The sequence below is a fragment of the Meriones unguiculatus genome, chromosome 3 (genome assembly GCF_030254825.1).
Source record: "Meriones unguiculatus strain TT.TT164.6M chromosome 3, Bangor_MerUng_6.1, whole genome shotgun sequence".
In the NCBI taxonomy this organism is placed as follows: Eukaryota; Metazoa; Chordata; class Mammalia; order Rodentia; family Muridae; genus Meriones; species Meriones unguiculatus.
Genome location: NC_083351.1, coordinates 3,616,826 through 3,635,709, shown reverse-complemented (window position 1 = coordinate 3,635,709; position 18,884 = coordinate 3,616,826). Strand labels below are relative to the sequence as shown.

Below are 18,884 nucleotides of genomic sequence, written 5' to 3'. Positions count from 1 at the left end.
CATACACCCACACATGGACACACATGCACATAAATGAAAAACTTTTTCAAAAATGCAGAGGAATTTAGACACTGAAAGAAAAAGTTATGTCAGACTGGGTAAATAGCAGGAACCCAAGGCTGAGGGAGTTCCCAGCATGCATCACAGATCTGAAGCGTGCCATGGAAGACGAAGGTCTGAACTGATACACCTGCTAGGAAATACAGCACTTCAGAACTTGAGAGGAGGGCAAACTCTGAGACTAACCAATGACAGCAGGTGGCAAAGGGCAGTAGCCAAATCCCATGCTTTGAGGTGTCTGCTGATAGCTTCACATGGTTGAACTATCAAAAGGCAGGAGGGGACCAGACAGGAGGTCTGGGAACATAATGAAAGAGGGGAGTTGTTGGAGCTCTCTGGCTCTAAGGGGTGTGGGGTCAGGGCTCAGGTGGTTGGTAGTGGTTAAAGGGAGAAGGAAGTTTTGGGTGTACAGTGTTGGATGCCAGCAGATGTGCTGGGGGGTCTCCTATTGGGGGTGGGGTGGGAGTGAACCTGAGGCTGTGTATGGGGACTGTTCGGGAAAAGGGGTGGTGGGTGAGGCTGGAGGCTGCCTTCTTTTGGGGTGGCCTGTTTCGGGTGTGTCGCCCTACTCTGGGTGTCTCCGTTCTCTTACCATTGGTGGGGTCCTGCTTGTGGCCTGGTGGGGTCCTGGCTGGGTAGCTGCCACTCATGAATCCACATCTCTTATAGATGACCAAGATGTTGGACCTCTTGGAGGACTTCCTGGAGTACGAGGGCTACAAGTATGAGCGGATCGACGGGGGCATCACTGGGGGCCTTCGGCAAGAGGCCATCGACAGATTCAATGGTACTCACCCTCTCAAGGGACCCCTGTGTCCCAGGGGTCTTAGCCTGGCCACCCAATTAACAGTGCTTTCCAAATGGAGGAAACACACCTGCCCTTGGATCACAGCTGTTGCCCCTGGCTTTATTACCTTAAGACAAGGTCTCACTATCTAGCTCCGGCTCATTTCTAGCTCCCCACCCTCACACTTCAGTCTCCCAGGGCTGGCTGTCATGTGTGCTACCATGACAGAGAATTTTTATGGTCTGTTGGGTTCTAAGGAGACTCTGCACATAACAAATTCTCTAAGCAGCATAAGGTTGGACCAGGAGAAGGCAGACGGAGAGGGAAATGCCATCTGCCACAAAGTAGTTGGCCCTCCTTGGTTGATACCTATCTGGGCCTTGAACACTGGTTTCCTTCCTACTCCGGCTCCCTCCAACTCAGCCAGGCCCTGGCATCAGTGGGGTTGCATGAGCCCAACAGACTTGGCTTCTAAGGGCAGATGCGGCTGTGCCTCTGCGTTCACAGCCTCTTTCCTACCCTCTGCCAGGCAACCTTTGCTCCGATTCTCCTGCCCTCTTACCCGCTGTCCACCTGACCTCTGCCAGGTGTGCCCACTAACTCACATGTGCCTGTTGGCCTCTTTCTCAGCTCCCGGGGCCCAGCAGTTTTGCTTCCTGCTCTCCACACGTGCCGGCGGCCTGGGCATCAATCTGGCCACAGCAGACACAGTCATCATTTATGACTCGGACTGGAACCCACACAACGACATCCAGGTCTGTGCCCCCCTGCTGTGACACACCAGCCTGAAAGGGGGGCCCTGGTCATGGAAGGAGGCAGGCTGAGGGAGTCACAGGATCCATAAGGGGGTGTCAGTTTTGGAGGGAACAAGCAATACAGGGAGCCTGCTGGTCAGAGGGGAGAGGATGACATGGAGGGGACAGATGGAATGAGAAGAAGGATGGAGAGAGAACAAGAAGGTGTAGGAATAGAACCACCCAGTGTTCTCCTATCACCTCATTCTGGGGCAGAATGTGATACACTTAGACAATTTGGGGTGCACACACACACACAGTGTGGCATATACACTGTCACACCAGGGCCATGTCATATGAAGACAGACTGGAGTCCCAGGCATACCATCCAGGGCAGTCTCCAGGCCTTGCTGCTCTCAAGGGTGGCCGTGTTCCCAGCACATGGCGTTGCTGTTCGGTCATCACTCAGACACAGTGAGGCGTAGGCCACATTGCCACGATTCCGCATTGACGCCCTGGGATGCTTCATTTCCACACTGAGCTGTGCGCACATGCGTTGCTCTCCCCATGTGATCAGGCTGCCCCTTGCATGACCCCGGGCTGACACGTGTGGTCCTTCCCGGTGCACCCAGCTGTGGCCTGGAGCCCTGAGTCAAACCCTGGGTGCTGAGCCGCGGTCTCCCCCAGGCCTTCAGCCGCGCTCACCGCATCGGGCAGAACAAGAAGGTGATGATCTACCGCTTCGTGACACGGGCCTCTGTGGAGGAGCGCATCACTCAGGTGGCCAAGCGCAAGATGATGCTCACCCACCTGGTGGTGCGGCCCGGCCTGGGCTCCAAGTCGGGCTCCATGACCAAGCAGGAGCTGGACGACATCCTGAAGTTCGGGACAGAGGAACTCTTCAAGGATGACATGGAGGGTGGGCCCCCTTCCTGGCAGTGTCGTGGGGGCTTGAGGAGGCCCTGTTGCAGACATAGCCATCCAGGACCCCGGGACCCCACCTTTACTCCCAGCCTGTGACAGATCCCAGAGTGGCCTAGTGTGGCAGCCCTGTCCACCAACCCTGGAACCAGCATCCCTCCTCTTCTGCCTTTCAGGCATGGTGTCCCAGGGCCAGAGACCTGCCACACCTACCCCTGACATACAGTCCTCCAAGGGCGGATCTCTGGCTGCCAGTGTGAAGAAAAAGCATGGCAGTACCCCACCAGGTAGGTGGCCGCCTGAGCCACCCCAGGCTCCTGGGCAGGAGGAGGGCCTCTGCTGCCTGTGGCATCCCATTTAGCTGTCCTCTGTAGGCTGTTGCTGGGTGGCTGGTTATGAGGGAGCTGTCGTACCTGCCCAGGTGTGGCCTAGCTTCCTTGCCCGTCACGGGCCTTACCACAGCAGAAGCGCCATCCTTAGAGGTCGATCCTGAGGTTGGACCTGAGCCAACCTTACACCTGTGTCCACATTCTATGCCTTGTCCACCTCCAGGTGACAACAAGGATGTGGAAGATAGCAGTGTGATCCACTATGATGATGCAGCCATATCCAAGCTGCTGGATCGGAACCAGGATGCCACCGATGACACGGAACTGCAGAACATGAACGAGTACCTGAGCTCCTTCAAGGTGGCACAGTATGTGGTCCGGGAGGAAGACGGCGTGGTAAGACCTTTGAGTGCTCATGGCCCACCCCGTGGCCGCTGCCCCTTGTGGCCCCACCCTTAGCCTTTTCCCTACCCTCCAGTCCTTTTCTGGAACATTCTACCTCATCTCCATCCTATGTCCTGGAAAGCCCGATTGCTCCACAGCTCCTAGCCTCTCCCGTTTGGCCCTACCTCAACCTCTGAGCCCCTGCCGCCTTCCTTGCAAATGTGGGCACTGGTTATGCTTCCCTTTAAAATCACAAACCCCAAGGGCAGTGTCTGGGTCCTACAGTCTCCCACCAAGGCCAGGGCAGACATGTAGAGCGAGTGAGCAACAGTGGCAGAAGCAGTGAGAAGACCAGCTGGGGCGGGTGGGGGAGGGCTTCCTGGAGTAGCCAAGTTCCCTCACTTGGCCTCTGGGCCTGTGAAGGTGGGGGAGGTGTAGAGAAGCAACTGGGTGTGCCTACCCATCCCCCAGGAGGAGGTGGAGCGGGAGGTGATTAAGCAGGAGGAGAATGTGGACCCCGACTACTGGGAGAAGCTGCTGCGCCATCACTATGAGCAGCAGCAGGAGGACCTGGCCCGCAACCTGGGCAAGGGCAAGCGCATCCGAAAGCAGGTCAACTACAACGACGCCTCTCAGGAGGACCAGGGTGCGTGTGGTGAGCGGGGGCTGGGGGAACCAGGGCTCCCAGGGGAGTGGGAGCCAGGGCTCTGGGGAACCGTGTGTGTGTGTGGGGGGGGGCTGCAGGCAGCTGTGCGGTGCTTGGGTTTGGGGACAAGATTGGCTGTCACTCAGGTGGCTTCAGGGCAGCGTTGGGTGTGGACGAGCCTCCACGAGTGTGCCTCCAACTGTGGAAACGGGCAGGGTAGCAGTGTCATTCCTGAGTGTGTCGGCCTGTTCTGGGATTAGCAGCTGAGTTCCTGAGAGAGTACCCGGTTGGCTGTGGCTGGGCTTGGCCTGGGTGCATTAGGCTGGGGCAGGCCCCTTCCATGCCCGTCTTCTGCCTACAGAATGGCAGGACGAGCTCTCGGACAACCAGTCGGAGTATTCCCTCGGCTCCGAGGACGAGGACGAGGACTTCGAGGAGAGGCCGGAAGGGCAGAGTTGAGTATTAGTTAGTGTTAGTGGGGATCTGGCTTGTCACAGCGCAGCTGGGAGTTTTGGTCAGGTGAGGCCGGGCTTGGGGTGCCCCCTGAGAGCTTCAGGAAGGAGGCTCCCCCCTGCACAGCAGCCTGAGGGTCTGTGGTGGGCTGTATCCTAGGTGGACGGCGACAGTCCCGGAGGCAGCTGAAGAGCGACAGGGACAAGCCCCTGCCACCTCTTCTGGCTCGAGTTGGGGGCAACATTGAGGTAGGGTCCTCGGCACCTCCCAGGCACACTCCTCCTTACATCCCTGGGGTGTGGAGGAGGAACGGGGGTCGGGGAGGAATTATTATGTAGTGGTGAAGCCAGGAGGAATCCTCCGGGCTTTCCCCTTGCTTTTCTTCCCCATCCTAATTCTGTCTGGCTAACCCGGCACCACACCCCTTTCTCCACGCTGGCCAGGTGCTGGGCTTCAATGCCAGGCAGCGGAAGGCTTTCCTGAATGCCATCATGCGCTGGGGCATGCCTCCTCAGGATGCCTTCAACTCCCACTGGCTGGTGCGGGACCTCCGTGGGAAGAGTGAGAAGGAGTTCAGGTAAAGGGTCAGAGTGAGGTGGTGGCCCCGGAGGGAGTGGCCTCCCCTGCCTGGAGTGGGCCCCCTCCAGCGGACATGCCTACTCCCTCTGGCCAAGGGTGCCTGGAGAGTTCATGGCCATCAGATCTTTGGGCGTGGCGTGTTTGGCAGGGCTGATTATACAAAACACTGGCCAGCAGCCCTCCTGCCCAAACTATTTGGGATAGTGAGCTTGGCTGTCCAGGGCCAGGAGTGTGAGAAGGGTCTCCGGCCAGGAGGATCCTCCCCCCTTCCAGGCGCGTGGCTCCCGCAGGCCTGCTTTCAAGGCATGCTGTGGTGGAGAATTCCATCTGTGAGGTCCCTGGGGGTCTGGCCAGCCCCCCTCACTCCCTGAGCCCCAGTCCTCCCCACCCAGAGCCTATGTGTCCCTCTTCATGCGGCACCTGTGCGAGCCTGGGGCAGACGGCGCGGAGACCTTCGCAGATGGCGTGCCCCGGGAGGGCCTGTCCAGGCAGCACGTGCTCACGCGTATTGGGGTCATGTCGCTGGTTAGGAAGAAGGTGGGTGAGTAAGCCTCTACTAGCCTTCTGGCTGGCATGTGGCCCTGGCACTGCCTCTGGTGGTGGGGGTCAGCTGCCGAAGCACAAATGCCTGGTCTGGTCGCACAGCTATCCAGGCCTGAGACAGGCCAAAGGGACAGACTGGAGGAGCCCTGCAGGGCGAGGGCTGGGAGGCCGAGGCCGGAGAGCGGCTCTAGGGAGTGGAAACACCGGCAGAAGTTTGGGTCAGAAGGGCGTCTGTCTGTTCTTATTAGTTCTTATTAGTTCTTATTAGAGAGCAGCACCCCAAGCCTGCAGCTCCCCAAGCCTGCAGCACTCTCTGACTTGTGAGCTGTCTCTGGGTGGTGACCACTGTCCCCTCTGCTCTTCTACTGCCCCAGGTGCAGGAGTTTGAGCATGTCAATGGGAAGTACAGCACCCCAGACCTGGTCCCCGAGGGGCCTGAGGGCAAGAAGCCTGGCGAGGTGATCTCCTCGGACCCCAACACGCCCGTGCCGGCCAGTCCTGCACAGCTCCCACCGGCCCCACTGGGCTTGCCAGGTCTGAGCTTAGGGAGAGCCTGGGAGAGTTTATGGGTCATGGGATATGGACCAAGTCCTCTGTGTAACCCACAGTGTGAGGGTCACCCCTAAACCGCATCTTGTCAGACACCTTTCCTTTTAGCAGCGGCTTTGGGATTTTACTCACACACATGCCACTCAGTCTGCCTTTCTAGAGCCACTGGCTAGCAGCTCCTGCTGAACCTTTCCATCTCCTTGTAAAGAAACCCAGCCCTGAGTCACACTCCTTCCCCCTGTTTCCAGTGAGCAGTTTCAATGGTGTGCCTACTCCATCCTGACAGTGCCCACTGTGGCCTCACCAGGCCCAAGGTCCTACTAGGGTCTGCCTTGGAGGCCTGACCTGGAGCCTTGTCATCGCATCTCTCCCACTGTAGAGCACCCACAAGGCCAGGCCCCTCTCTCCTCTGGCACGGAGCACCCCTCCTCTGCTTCCTTGTCCTGTCTAAGCCCACCTGTTTCACCTCTTTCCCTTAATGTTGCAGACAAAATGGAGGCCCAGCTGGGCTACATGGAGGAGAAGGAGTCAGGCATGCAGAAGCCAAAGAAGTCCCTGGAAATCCAGGTACGGAGTCAATGGTGGCTGGCCAGTGGGAAGTGTTGGGGGAGCTTGCTTGGTCAGGCCCAGCTGGGTAGAGCTTAGGCCTTCCTGGCTCTCAGCTCCATGCTGGGTCTAGTGGACCAGGCAGGGAGCAAGTAGGCGCATCTGGGATTGAGGGCTCCCAGCCCTGTCCATATTCCCTGCCCTGCGTTCTTGCCAAGGCTCAGGTCCTGCAGCTCCCTAACCTGTCCTTCTAGGCCCTGCCAACTGCCCTGGACAGAGTAGAGGGTGAAGATAAGCATCAGAGCACAGACAGCAAGGACAGAGCTCGGGAGGAGAGGATGGAGGAGGCGGAGGATGCCCAGGGTTCTCCAGAGCAGCCACTGAAAGGTAGAACACAGCCTCGATGGCCCTGGGCAGGTCTCTGGACCACACTCCAGGCTGTTTACCCTGCCTGGGTGCTGGTGGGGGGCCGTCAGTCTCTATACACAGACTCCAGTCCTGTGGCATTTGGGGTTCTTGGGTTATGTTTGGATTACAGGGCTTTTGTTTGAAAACAAGAACCATCCAACGCTGTCAAACTTGCTTTTTGGCTTACCACAGCTGGGGTTTGTAAATGCCTAGTGTATACTTAAAAAAGGCAGGTGTGCGAGGTTCTTAATGCCCGTTTTTGATCAGTAGGTAGAACTTTCTAATTATACTGCTAAGATTTTGGTTTAATCTTCCCACTGGTGTCTGCTATGGTCAGTCACTTCCTGACTTTATGTTAAAAATCTCACTACGATTGCAAGTTCAATACCACACCAGACTGTGTTGCTAGGTGAACATTTGTTTTGGCGTTTAGTGTCTTCCTGCTGAAGAAGCTGCTAGTAGTCTGTAATAATTATCATCCCTCTTGATAGATTTGGCCTTGAAGTTTACTTTGGGACATTGGGGATGGCTGGATGTGCAACTGTGATGGCCTGAGTATGATTTCCGGCACCCACACAGAGAGCAAAGGCAAAAAACGGAAAACACCAAAACCAAACCAAAATGACAAAAACAAAGCCCGACCCCAAACCAACCCTCACCCTACAGCCAACCAAGCCCAAAATACAGCACGTGCCTATAATCCCAGTGCTGGTGGAGACAGGTGGAGCCCTGGGGCTGCCGGCCAGCCTAGCCAAACTCAGATTTAACAAGGCTGTCTTAAAAAATAAGGGGGATGGTGATTAAGGATGACGGATGACACAAGCATCAACCTCTGGCCTACACACACACACACACACACACACACACACACACGCACACGCACCCTTTCCATGTGCACACACACACTCATGTATGCACACTGATTTGGCTGATTATTTTAGTTGAACAGGTGTTTGGTACATGAGCATTGAAGGTGGTCCTTTAAGGAGCCTGAGGAGGGCGGCCCTACCCCCTGGGGAGCTCTCTGGGCTGTAACGCTTCTGATGGATGGGGGCCCCTCTGCCCACGAGCCCCGCTCTTGTTTTGCAGAGGAAGTGCTGCCAGACAAGGAGCCAATCCCAGACAAGCTGGAGCTGAGCCTGAGCCACAGCAGCGACTTCAGGCCAGGTGGGGGCTCCCCCCTGCCCTCCGTGCCTCAAGCCTGGCGGTCAGCTTTGTGGGTGCTATCTCCAAGCCCTGGCTGGAGCCAGAGGACAGGAAGCCTGTACTTGCAAGTGCCTCCTGTCATGATGGCTCTTTATCCAGGGGACAGACTCATCCTATCTCTCCACTCACCCCTGCCACCCCAGTCACCCCGGAGGGAGACCTGGTGGCATACTTCTGTGGCTCAGTTTTTTTTGCATGTTGGCTCTAGAGCAGCACCCCCTGGTCAGGCCCCTCAGGGTCCCTTCACGGTGCTCTGAGGGTCTAGTGTGCTGGGGGAGGGGTGCCAGGGTCTGGCCCAGTCAGTCTGCTCAGGATGGAATGGTGGGGGAGGGGGGCTTCCTTTCTAAGTCCCCATGTATGATGAGCTCATTTTGGGGCCTCCCAGGGCTTGGTAGGAAGAGGGCTTTGGGTAGTAATGCCTTCTGGACAGACAGTGAACTTGGCCCGTCCCCTCCCCACCAGATGACCCCAAGGCTGAGGAGAAGGAACCCATGGAGACACAGCAAAATGGTGACAGAGAGGAAGACGAGGAGGGGAAGAAAGACGACAAGAATGGGAAATTCAAGTTCATGTTCAACATCGCAGATGGGGGGTTCACAGGTATGGAGGTGGGACAGGAGACAAGGGCCCGGCTGTGGGTCCCCTTCCCCGCTGTGGTTCCCAGGAGTCTAGGCAGATGGCAATTTTATGTGGGGTCTGAATAGTTGATAACAGGCCATCATATGCCCCTCTTAGCAATGCTAGGACAGCGTCCCTCTAATGTCAGAGCTGAGCAAGTCTGTGCATAAGCTGAGGAGGGGTGGAGAGGAGTGAGGGGGAGGGGGAAAGCCTTTTGTTCCTCTCACCTTGGCTCCTCTCTTCAGAACTGCACACACTGTGGCAGAATGAGGAACGGGCCGCTGTGTCCTCGGGGAAAATCTACGAAATCTGGCACCGGCGCCATGACTACTGGCTGCTGGCGGGCATCGTGACGTATCCTTGGTTAGCCCGGCTGGGGCGACTCTGCTTTGTCTCTCTGGTCCTCAGGGGACCCATAGGCTCTAGGGAGGACCTTCATCCCTCTCCCAGCCTCTGATGAGCTCCCAAAACTTTGACCCTGCTTGGCAGGCCTCTGTGTTTCCAGTTCTGTGGCCATCTGGCCATCTGTCTGTCTTCCCCAAGTCCCCTTTTCCTGACATAGTCATTGGATTTAGGCTCCCTCTTTCCTAGTCTGACCCCTTCTTGATCACATCTGGATAAGGCCACATTCTTAGGCTCTAGGGGGTGGGACTTGCACTTGTCCATCTGGGTGCTGAGATGGAGTCAACATTAGAAGGCCTCAGGGCCCTGCCTGGCACCTCTCAGAGCCTTGCTAAGGTCCGCATCACCAACTTATCTTGTAGCTGAAGCTGTGACTTGCCTGGTCCCTGACAGCAAGCTGGGACCCTGTTTGGTCCCACCTCACCCTTGCTGTCCAGCCCCTCATTCCCATGGCCAGCTTGCCCTTAACTGTACCGCCCAGGCATGGCTATGCCCGCTGGCAGGACATTCAGAATGACCCTCGATACATGATCCTAAATGAACCCTTCAAGTCTGAGATCCATAAGGGCAACTATTTGGAAATGAAGAACAAGTTTTTGGCCCGCAGGTTCAAGGTGGGCCTTCAGGGATACTAGCTTCCTGACCCATCCCTGTAGCTGCTAGACCTGGGTCAGTCTCTCCTCAGGGAGTCTGTCAGCCAGTGTCGGCAGGCAGAGCTCCAGCGTGGAGGAGTCCTCGGGCCAGTAGATCAGGCTAGGAGGGAGAGTTAGGGGGTAGGCCTCCTCTCCTTTTGGCCCAGAGCCTCTGCTTCAGTGGGTGCTGGGGGAGGCGCACGGTGACTGGGACGAGGGGCCAGACCAGTGCTGTCACCCCCATCACCCCATCCCCCAGCTGCTGGAGCAGGCACTGGTGATTGAGGAGCAGCTCCGGAGGGCAGCGTACCTCAACATGACCCAGGATCCCAACCACCCAGCCATGGCGCTCAACGCCCGCCTGGCAGAGGTGGAGTGCCTTGCCGAGAGCCACCAGCACCTGTCCAAGGAGTCCCTCGCTGGGAACAAGCCTGCCAACGCTGTGCTGCACAAGGGTGAGAGAGCCCTGTCCCCACCTCCGGTGGTCCGGCCCGGGGAGCACTTGATCTTAAGTGTCTCCATCTTGGGGCAAGGGCATTGGAACTTAGGAAGAGGAAAATTTTTTCCAGCGTCTCCTTTGAGTCTCACTCCAAATCTCTGCCTTTCTGGTTTGGGGGCTTCCAGGCTCACTGGAGGCGGGGCACAGCCCACACTGGAAAGGGATGTGGCTAACATTTGCTCACACATGAAAGTCTGGTTCATGCTCTGTCCCCTCTGACAGCTATGCTTTGTGAGCCTAGTGTCCAAGGGTCAGGTGGGGTTGCTGGCTGTCCAGACAGGGAACCCAGGGTCAAGGGTCTAGAGCTTTTTACTGCCATCAAGGGCCCCTGGAGGAGTTTTTTCTTGTAAATCTTATTTCTCCAACTGGCAACCCTGGGCTTCCTGGGCTCTGGAGAGCCTGGTGAAGCACAGCCCATAGTACCCACTTTTGAGTGTGTAATGTGACGTTTGCAAATGGCACCTTCCTGGCCACTACCTGAACGGCAGCTGTGGAGGGTGGACCAAGCCCTCCATTCTTAGGCCCTTCCACCCTGCAGTCCTGAACCAGCTGGAGGAACTGCTGAGCGACATGAAGGCAGATGTGACTCGCCTGCCCTCCATGTTGTCACGTATCCCCCCGGTGGCTGCCCGTCTGCAGATGTCTGAGCGCAGTATCCTGAGTCGCCTGACCAACCGTGCTGGTGACCCCACCATCCAGCAGGTCAGGTTTGGCCTGCACACTGCCTCATGGGCCTGAGTCCTCCTGTTGCACGGGTGGGTGCCCCTGGGTGGGGCTTGGGCGATGTTCTGGTTGTCACCTGTCAAGCTGGTCCTTGCCTCCAGGGCGCTTTCGGCTCCTCTCAGATGTACAACAACAGCTTTGGGCCCAACTTCCGGGGCCCTGGACCGGGAGGGATTGTCAACTACAACCAGATGCCCCTGGGGCCCTATGTGACTGGTAGGTCCCCCCCACCCCCGCTTCCGGGCGGCATGCACACGGAGCCCTCTGGGGCCCAGCCTGCCCATTGCTGGGGACACCAGGCAAGCCCACGCTCTGATCTCTTCTTGGCAGACATCTAGCCGTCCTCGTGACTTCTCCCTGTTGCAGCGCTCCTTTCCAGCTGAGGTGAGGGGCTCGCTGGCCACGCCATCCTCCTGTACCCTCCAGTTTGTCCTTCTGTGCACTTGGTGCATGCCTCTGAACCTTGTAGTGTTAATGTTCCTGGTAGCTTTTGAGTCACATTCTAGCTTAGACTTGGCCATGACTTTGTGTGTGTTTGTGTGTGTGTGTGTGTACACTCATGTAGGCATCTGTATGTGCACATGTGTTCTTGGCCATGTGTCACTGATCCATGTGATTACTGCTCCTAGCCTGGAGCCTGTCCTGCCCCCACTGTCCTCCGTGATGGTAGGCCCTGTACTCATACCTCACTCTCTGTTCAGGACCAGGGGGAGAGAGTACCTGAGGGGTTGAGTGTGTTTAATGGCTTTTGGGAGTGGAGATGGGGGAACTCAGGAAAGTCACCATTCCTGGTGGCTCTCTCCAAGTCCTGTCTGTCCCTGTAAGGTAGATGCCGGGCCAGGAGCTCTGGATAAGCTTCCAGGCTGGGCCTGCTGGATGCTGGCACTCCAGCATGTGGGCTCAGCTCACAGGTAGCCCAAAGCCCTGGGGATAGGGGATCTTAATTCTGGAGCTCCTTCTGATCATAATTATGACCAGGATGGACGGTGGGGGGCTCTGGCCACCTGGCCCACCCGATTGTGTAAACCACTGGTTTGCCTTTTGCAGCCGGGCCACCTGCTCAGCCCCCATGGGAGAGAGAAGCTACAGCCCTTTTAGGAGTTGGTGTTGGAATACAAAAGGGAAATCAAGCAATTCTATCACACAGAGGACGAGGCCCAGCCTGGCTGCACAGGAGTCCAGAAGTGCCACCTCATCCTAGCTGAAGTGTTCTTCCACACAGCATCCCATCCACAGCCACGCTGGGCAAGGCCCTGACACCTTTTCCAGAGTGACTTACTTAGAGGAAATTCCATTTACCTGTACTTTTTTTGCACTTTCCTACCGAAGATGCGAGCGTATTTGTCTTGATAAAAAAGTTGGATGACGTGTGGAAGATTCAGACTCACAGCAACCCCTGTCTGTCACCAGGCTCCAGACCTCAAGGGAAAGATCTCTGGAGGCCTTTGGTGCTGCTCTGTGGACTCACTCCGGCTGGGGAGAATGCAGCAGCCTGTTCTGGAAGCCCTTAGTATGTCCCCTGCCCCTGTCTGTACCTGTGTGACTGCCCTTCTGCTCCAGCCTGCTCGGGACCCTTGCGCTACGGGGAACCAGGTCTGGAGAGTAGCTGCCTAGCCCAGTGATGCTCAGGTTGGGGACCACCAGGCACATTCCATCTCCTGGCAGGGGCATGTATCTCAAGGGCTCTTGGCTCTGTTGTTTCCAGTGAACAAGTGGTGGCCCCAGTGATGTGTGGCAGAGAGGGTGGGACAGACCCAGAGCTGGGCCAAAGCCCCTGAAGGGGCTTCTGGATGTTTGCTCTCTGCAGGAGTGTGGTGTAGGCAGGTGGGAGCTGGTGCTCCAGGAACGAGGGTCGTTTTTTGTTGAGTGGACCTGGGAGACTTGTTCTACTCACCGTGGCACAGACTTCCTTGTTCGCAGCATCCTGGGCACGGATGCCAAGGAGCCAGTCCCTCCTGGGGCTGGGCATGTCTCTGCTGTCTTGGTTCTAGAGAGGCCTTGACTAGGGCAACTGCTGCATGAAGGTAGGGGCCATAAGGGCCCTTGCTGGTTCTCAGAGGGTGCGCACAGAGCTGTGTGTGGAGGTGGGACTCTGGACCTGAGGGCTTCTTTAGATCCTTCCTAGCTGGAGCCATCAAGGCTCTGGCCTTATTTCCTGCAGGGATGCCTTGGAGAGCCAGGACCATCTCCCCTTGTCAGTGTTGGCACGCCAACTTGTCTTGCTCCATCCCAGCCTGCGGCACAATGTCATGGCCCACGCTGGGGTGTGGGTGGGGTGGCTCCTGCCAGGCTGTGAGCCCGTGTCTGAGCTACGTCTGGCTCGACGGGAGACTTCCGAGCCCTAGTCATGGCACTTCCCAGGCAGGTGCCCTGGGGTTCAGCATACTCTGAAGACGAGGAAGGGGCTTGTAGGGAAAAGCCAGTTGGGTTTGAGGGAGCTTGGAGGGGCTAGACTCTCCTGCCTGGGAAAGGAGTGGAGGTATGCAGCGTCTCCAGGCCCGCCAGGAATGGGGCAGGTCTCCAAGGCTTGTCTTGAGGACACTTGGGCAGGTGCCTAGCCTTTCCTTAGCCCAGATGTGCACATCTGTAACATAGTTCCTCCTCTGAACCCCTGGAGGGCTGGACCCCCACGGCTTCTTCCATTGTGACACCTCCCACACTTGAGTCTATCTGAATCTTAAGGCCAGCGACTGTCCACACACTGTGGGTAGGCAGAGGGTTGGGGGCTCTGGTCACAGACAGGACATCTGCAGGCTTGAGTATATTATAATGGCTGACCCCACTCTCTTAAGAAGGGCTGTCCCCTGCATGGGAGTGGCTGCCATAGCTTGCTCCCCAACCCCAGGGCCTCTGTGTTAGTCCCACTGGGCCAGGCGGTCATCAGCCCTGTTGGCCCCATTCGGAACTGTGTTCGGCTCCTTTGCCACATGTGACAGGTCCTGAGACATGGGCCTAGAGGCACATGTGGGACAGAACAGAGTCTGTGTCCTTGACTCTACTTCAGGGGCTCATCATTTCTCCAATGACTTCTCCCAGGAGTCTGGCTTTGTCCCTCCATCTCTGCTGCTTCCTAGAGCAAACCCTGTTGGCCTTCTCCTCTCTGCAGCTAGCTTGACCCGAGCCCCCGCTGGCCTGGGAGGGTCCATGTTCCCTGTGACCAGCACTGGGAGGCTTTGGAGGGTAAACTGGCCCAGGCAGCTGGGGAGAAGACAGAACCCCTTCAGGGTGCCCTCACTTTGGTCCCTCAGCTGTCTCCTGCTAGCCAGTGATGGACAGAAGCAACATTTTGAGGTGGCTCTCATTTTGCTGCTGATAGAATTGGGTCCTCATGCTCAAGCCGTCAGAGCTGCAGACACATTTCCAGACACTCTGATTCACTTAACTCTATAGGATTTCTGTAGAAGGTGTGGGGTGCTCGTAGGTGACATGCGGAGTTGGGGTCAGAGCTATAACATCTGAGGGCACCCCCTCACGCACTCCTGCTGTGACCAGCTTCCTCTGCTCCCGATACCCCAGGGCCACCTGTGAGCCAGGGCTCTCTCCCTCACCTTCTGGGTCCCCCTCACCCATGTGGGTTGACAGGCTCAGTAACACCTGCAACCAGTTAGGTCTTGTGTCCCAGGACTTTTCAGGTCCTGCAGGGGCCACGCTGGGAGTGGACAGGTATTGATGCTTGGAACTTCTAGTATGTGCCAAGGACGGGGGCTGGGGGCCTAGGCTGACCCTCCACCTTCATTGTCCTGACATTCCCACAAAGGGTGGATGGCCGCCTGCACAGAGCACAGCGTGGAGGAAGCCACCTGCCCGATTTATATACCCGGAAGTTTACAGCCCAAAGTCGTCGGTGTCCTTGTGTTCATGGGTATTTTCCCTCTTAATTTTCAGATTTTTTTTTTAAACAAAGTATTTTTTTAGGTATGATAACCCTGAAAGGGCCTGTTGGGTGTGCGTATGTCCTGAACGCTCCACATAGCCACACAGGGACCAGAGCCCAGCTCAGAGGCAGCTCTTCTGCCTGGAGAGGAGGGAGGCCCCTGCTGCTTGCCAGGGCCAAGCTAGACTGCAGGGAGTTCTCTTCCTGCCCAGGCCAGGCTGGCATTTGTCCCACCCTTGCCCAATCCGGCTCACCCTGGGGAAGCTAGATGCTTGGGGCCAGCTGAGGGCATCTCAGCAGGGGTCCCCAGGGTGCACACCCGAGCTGCTCTGAAGGGCGTCCTGGGGAAGGCTGGACAGACTAACCAGTGTTATCTTCACTCGTACTCTGTGTGTATGTTTTGGTTTCTGTGTTTTAATAAACCCTTTGGGAAGGGATGGAATCACTGTAGTTATTAGCTCGCTGACTTCAAACAGGGATGCAGTGAGTAGCTGGGGAGCTGAGGGTATTTTTCAAAACCTTCCACATTATGATTTGTAGCCATGGCTCAGGGCTCTCAAGGAAGAGAAACCCTAAATAGCTGTGTGCTGGAGGCACAGTGGTACTCCCAGAGGCAATGAGTGACCCGTGTGCTTCCCAAATCCATCAACATAAGAGCAGCAGCCAGGGGGTCTGGAAAAATGGCCCAGGGGTTAAGAGCACTGGCTGTTCTTCCAAAGGTCCTGAGTTCAATTCCCAGCAACCACATGGTGACTCACAACCATCTATAATGAGATCTGGTGCCCTCTTCTGGTGTGCAGGCACACATGCAGGCATAATACTGTGTAATAATCTTAAAAACAAAACAAAAACCCCAAACAAAACAACCCCCCCCAACTGCAGGCAGCTGGTCCCTAAAGGGAAGGGGCTTCCCAGCCATCAGTCCTCCGCCTTTGGGGGTGTCAGCAGAGGTGTGTGCGTGGTGGGTGGTGGGCAGCAGGGAGAGGCCCTTTGGGAGAGGTGGGAGTGGATCTTTTGATGCTTGTTTTCAGTCTACTGCCTGCAGGCCCGGAATACTTTTCAAGCATTTCTCTGGCCTGTACTTGGGTACTTCCATTTTGTCCTTGGCTGTAGTTGCGTTTGGTAGTGGGTGAGGTGGGGGACCCAACACCTCGGTTCCTTGCAGTTGGCAGCTTTGCCCTCCTTCTGGTGCTGTCTCTGAGGAAATGAGAGGACAGAGGCATGCAGACTGAAGGGCTTGGGTTTTATTTGTCATTCCATAAATATGGGCTGCCCCTTGGTCTGAGTCTGTCAGGAAGCTGGAGGCGCTGGCGGTCGGCCTGGTGGGGTGCAGTTAGCAAGGAGCCACGCACGTTAAAAAAGTGGGGAGAGAAAGCACATTATGTACACGGCTGACAAGAGCAGGGCACCAGGAGCCCTGCTGTGCCTCAAGACCTTGGCCTTGGGTCTGGGCAGGGCCCCATGCCCAGAGCCCCCACCCCCGCTCTGGCTGCTCCCCACAGCCCTCCTCCTGCACCAGGCCTGGCAGACTGCTTCAAGGTGAGGAGGTGTGCTGGAGGCTGGCTTGGGGCTGACCAGCAGTCAGCTGGGGCTAGAGAAAGGTGAGGTCTGTGGCCGTGGAGGAAGGAGTGGCCTTAGACCTTTGGAGGGTCAGGGCCAAGCTCCCATTTATAGGCTGTCTACACTCGATCTACTCCTGTGGCCTCCCAAGCCCCTCCTACTCCATGCCCCTCCACAGAGGCGCGTGATCCTGCCTTAAGAAGCAAAGCCCTGATGCCTCAAACGTGGAAATGGAAGAAAACTGCTCAGAAACACTCAGTTGACATGCCATCCAGGAGGCTGTCTGCCTGTAGGGCTCATGTGGGCCTCAGCCCAGTTCACACTGCAGCCTGTTTTTCTGTCTTTTGCACACACCCAGAAAGAGCTTAGCTCTGGCACCAGGCTGCAGCAGCTCCTAGTGTAGGCACCCCTGCGTGCTTGGCGCTCATAGCAAGCAGCGCCAGGGCCAGTTGTGTGGTCAGGTCTGGCTACTTCCCACTGGAGCACTGCAAGGGCCCTGTTCCAGAAGCAGGCCCCTCTAGCCAGGCATGGAGGGGCCAGAACCTAGTGGCCGCCATCCCACACCAACAGGGCTGCTTCTGAGCTCTCAGGGTTCGGGGCTATGAGCAGTGGTGAAGGTTGGGAGCTCAGGGTCTGCAGAGGGGGGTTGTGTGTGAGAGAGGAAGCTGCCCACCCTGCCTGCCTTTCTTCCTGTCTCCTCTCCACACTCCCTACTTCTGTCTCGATGTCTGTCCAGCCTTGGCTGGACAACAGCAGCAGGGAGGAACCTTGGAGCAGAAGCCACAGAGGCCAGGTGCTGTGCCTGCAGGACTTGTGCTTGGGAACCGGCCACTGCCTGTCCAGGGCAGGAGGCTCCTGGGGAGCCAGCTGGCACGCGTGAGCAGGACCTGTCTCCAAAGCATCACGGGACCCTGAGACTGGGCCTCCAGGCACCAGGCACTGCCAAACCTGCAGGCTTTCTGGCCCCACCATCCACCTGGCTCCCACCAATAAGGGGCTGCCCATCCTGCCCTTTCTCCATCTTCCCAGCCTGTTCTGGGCCAGCATGAGGGTGTGCAGAAGAGAGTGGGTAGTCCTAGCCATTTTTCCAGGGAGAGGTCCCTGGGGATCTTTCCGTACAACGTTCCTGGAGCTGTTTTTCCTCCCGTCCCTTAGCTCGTGACAACGGAAAGCCCAGGGAGCTCCCTTACTGAGAAGCCCTAAGTGCAGAGCCCGAGTCATCAGCCCACTGCCCCAGTACATCAGAGGTATCAGAGGAAGGGCTGTAAGGGAACGTGGACTTGTGAGCATGGGCTGAGCCTGCTGCCGCCTGCCTGCTCTGCGGCCAGCTGGCACACTTGGAGCTTCCCTGCTGTGGGGCTCAGCAGCTGCACGTGGGAGGGGGTGGCAGGGTGGGAGGGGAGTGGAGGTGGAAGACTGGAAGGCGCTGGGGAAGGCGGCTGGGATCCCTGCCCCTGCCAGCAAGGGTAAGGGGGGGGCAAGGGCCAGCTAGCTAGGCTAATCCCAGCCATGGCCCAGTGAGCACGTGGGGCAGGTCAAGGTCTTGGAAGAGTGGGATCCCACACCAGCCCTGAACAAAGTGCCTGGTGTCCATGGGAAGAGGTGGGGCCCTGCTCTAACCACCAAGGACTCTGGCAGAAGGGGTGCTGGGAGGTGGCACACCCCTCTTCTGAGGCAAGGGTTCCTGGGCCCCTGCCTGCTCAGAGGACTACGTCTCCACTGGACCGTGGCGTCTAGAATCTCCGTGAAGGGCCATGGCCGGGGGTGCGTTTCTTCTTGAAGGGTAAGCAGAGGCGGCAGGCTTGGGTGGGAGCCTTTGGATGTCCCCCTAATTGATGCCATCTCCTGGCACCCATCAGATAGCATCCGGCGAGGAAGCGGCAGGTGACTCTGGAGATGAGTTTCCGGTGGCAGCATAGTGTTTTTCCCTTGGACATGAGCCACACTCTGCACTTGGCTTTGAAACAGCAGAAGCGAGCGAACAGAGGCGAGGAGGGAACCGGAAACGGTCCGAGCAGGTGGCGGGGGCAGCCTAGGATCTATAGTCCTTTTTGCTGTAGGGTTTATTGCCCAGAATGCTATCGATCTCGTGGACGATGGAAGACGACAGTTTTGGAAGGACCTACATGCAAGGAGAGGAGGGTAGCCTGGTCTGAAGCAGAGGTGGCGGCCCTTCCTAGCACTTCAGGGCACTTATTCTATGCTACTGGTCAGTCAGCCCCACTGGCCTCCTCTCTCCTCCCACTGGGGATCCGGCCCTGGTTCCCACTGTTAAGTCTTTTGGTCTGAACTTGGCCTCAAGCAACTCCAGGACCCGCCACTCCGCTCCAAGGGTCTTTTTTCCTCTGAGTGGCCGCATAGCTCCCTCTGCTCCTTTGTGGCTCTCTCAGTTTCAAAGCCCCTTTTCTTTACAAGGCTCCCTAAGGCCTTG

At 57.2% G+C, this 18,884-nt stretch overlaps 2 protein-coding genes across 10 annotated transcripts in view; one reads left to right on the top strand and one right to left on the bottom strand.

Annotated features, from left to right (window-relative positions):
* Chd5 (chromodomain helicase DNA binding protein 5) overlaps nt 1-15,328 on the top strand; it is a 50,161-nt gene extending 34,833 nt beyond the window's left edge. For 2 of the 3 annotated variants that reach the window (XM_060378962.1, XM_021644246.2), the window contains exons 21-42: nt 730-847; nt 1,478-1,602; nt 2,269-2,500; nt 2,679-2,789; nt 3,055-3,227; nt 3,687-3,861; nt 4,223-4,315; nt 4,474-4,562; nt 4,758-4,891; nt 5,286-5,430; nt 5,811-5,970; nt 6,473-6,552; nt 6,786-6,918; nt 8,029-8,106; nt 8,608-8,745; nt 9,009-9,117; nt 9,647-9,779; nt 10,057-10,252; nt 10,835-10,998; nt 11,121-11,235; nt 11,350-11,403; nt 12,067-15,328. In XM_060378962.1, coding sequence (XP_060234945.1) covers nt 730-847; nt 1,478-1,602; nt 2,269-2,500; nt 2,679-2,789; nt 3,055-3,227; nt 3,687-3,861; nt 4,223-4,315; nt 4,474-4,562; nt 4,758-4,891; nt 5,286-5,430; nt 5,811-5,970; nt 6,473-6,552; nt 6,786-6,918; nt 8,029-8,106; nt 8,608-8,745; nt 9,009-9,117; nt 9,647-9,779; nt 10,057-10,252; nt 10,835-10,998; nt 11,121-11,235; nt 11,350-11,357 — 2,709 coding nt within the window. In that variant the 3' untranslated portion in view covers nt 11,358-11,403; nt 12,067-15,328. The remainder of the gene's footprint in view (nt 1-729; nt 848-1,477; nt 1,603-2,268; nt 2,501-2,678; nt 2,790-3,054; nt 3,228-3,686; nt 3,862-4,222; nt 4,316-4,473; nt 4,563-4,757; nt 4,892-5,285; nt 5,431-5,810; nt 5,971-6,472; nt 6,553-6,785; nt 6,919-8,028; nt 8,107-8,607; nt 8,746-9,008; nt 9,118-9,646; nt 9,780-10,056; nt 10,253-10,834; nt 10,999-11,120; nt 11,236-11,349; nt 11,404-12,066) is intronic. The other variant, XM_060378963.1, reaches the window with a different exon arrangement.
* Nucleotides 15,329-16,115: 787 nt separating this feature from the next.
* Kcnab2 (potassium voltage-gated channel subfamily A regulatory beta subunit 2) overlaps nt 16,116-18,884 on the bottom strand; it is an 81,325-nt gene continuing 78,556 nt past the window's right edge. For all 7 annotated transcript variants that reach the window (XM_060378967.1, XM_021644242.2, XM_060378969.1 and 4 more), the window contains one exon: nt 16,116-18,575. In XM_060378967.1, the coding sequence (XP_060234950.1) occupies nt 18,486-18,575 (90 nt within the window). In that variant the 3' untranslated portion in view covers nt 16,116-18,485. The remainder of the gene's footprint in view (nt 18,576-18,884) is intronic.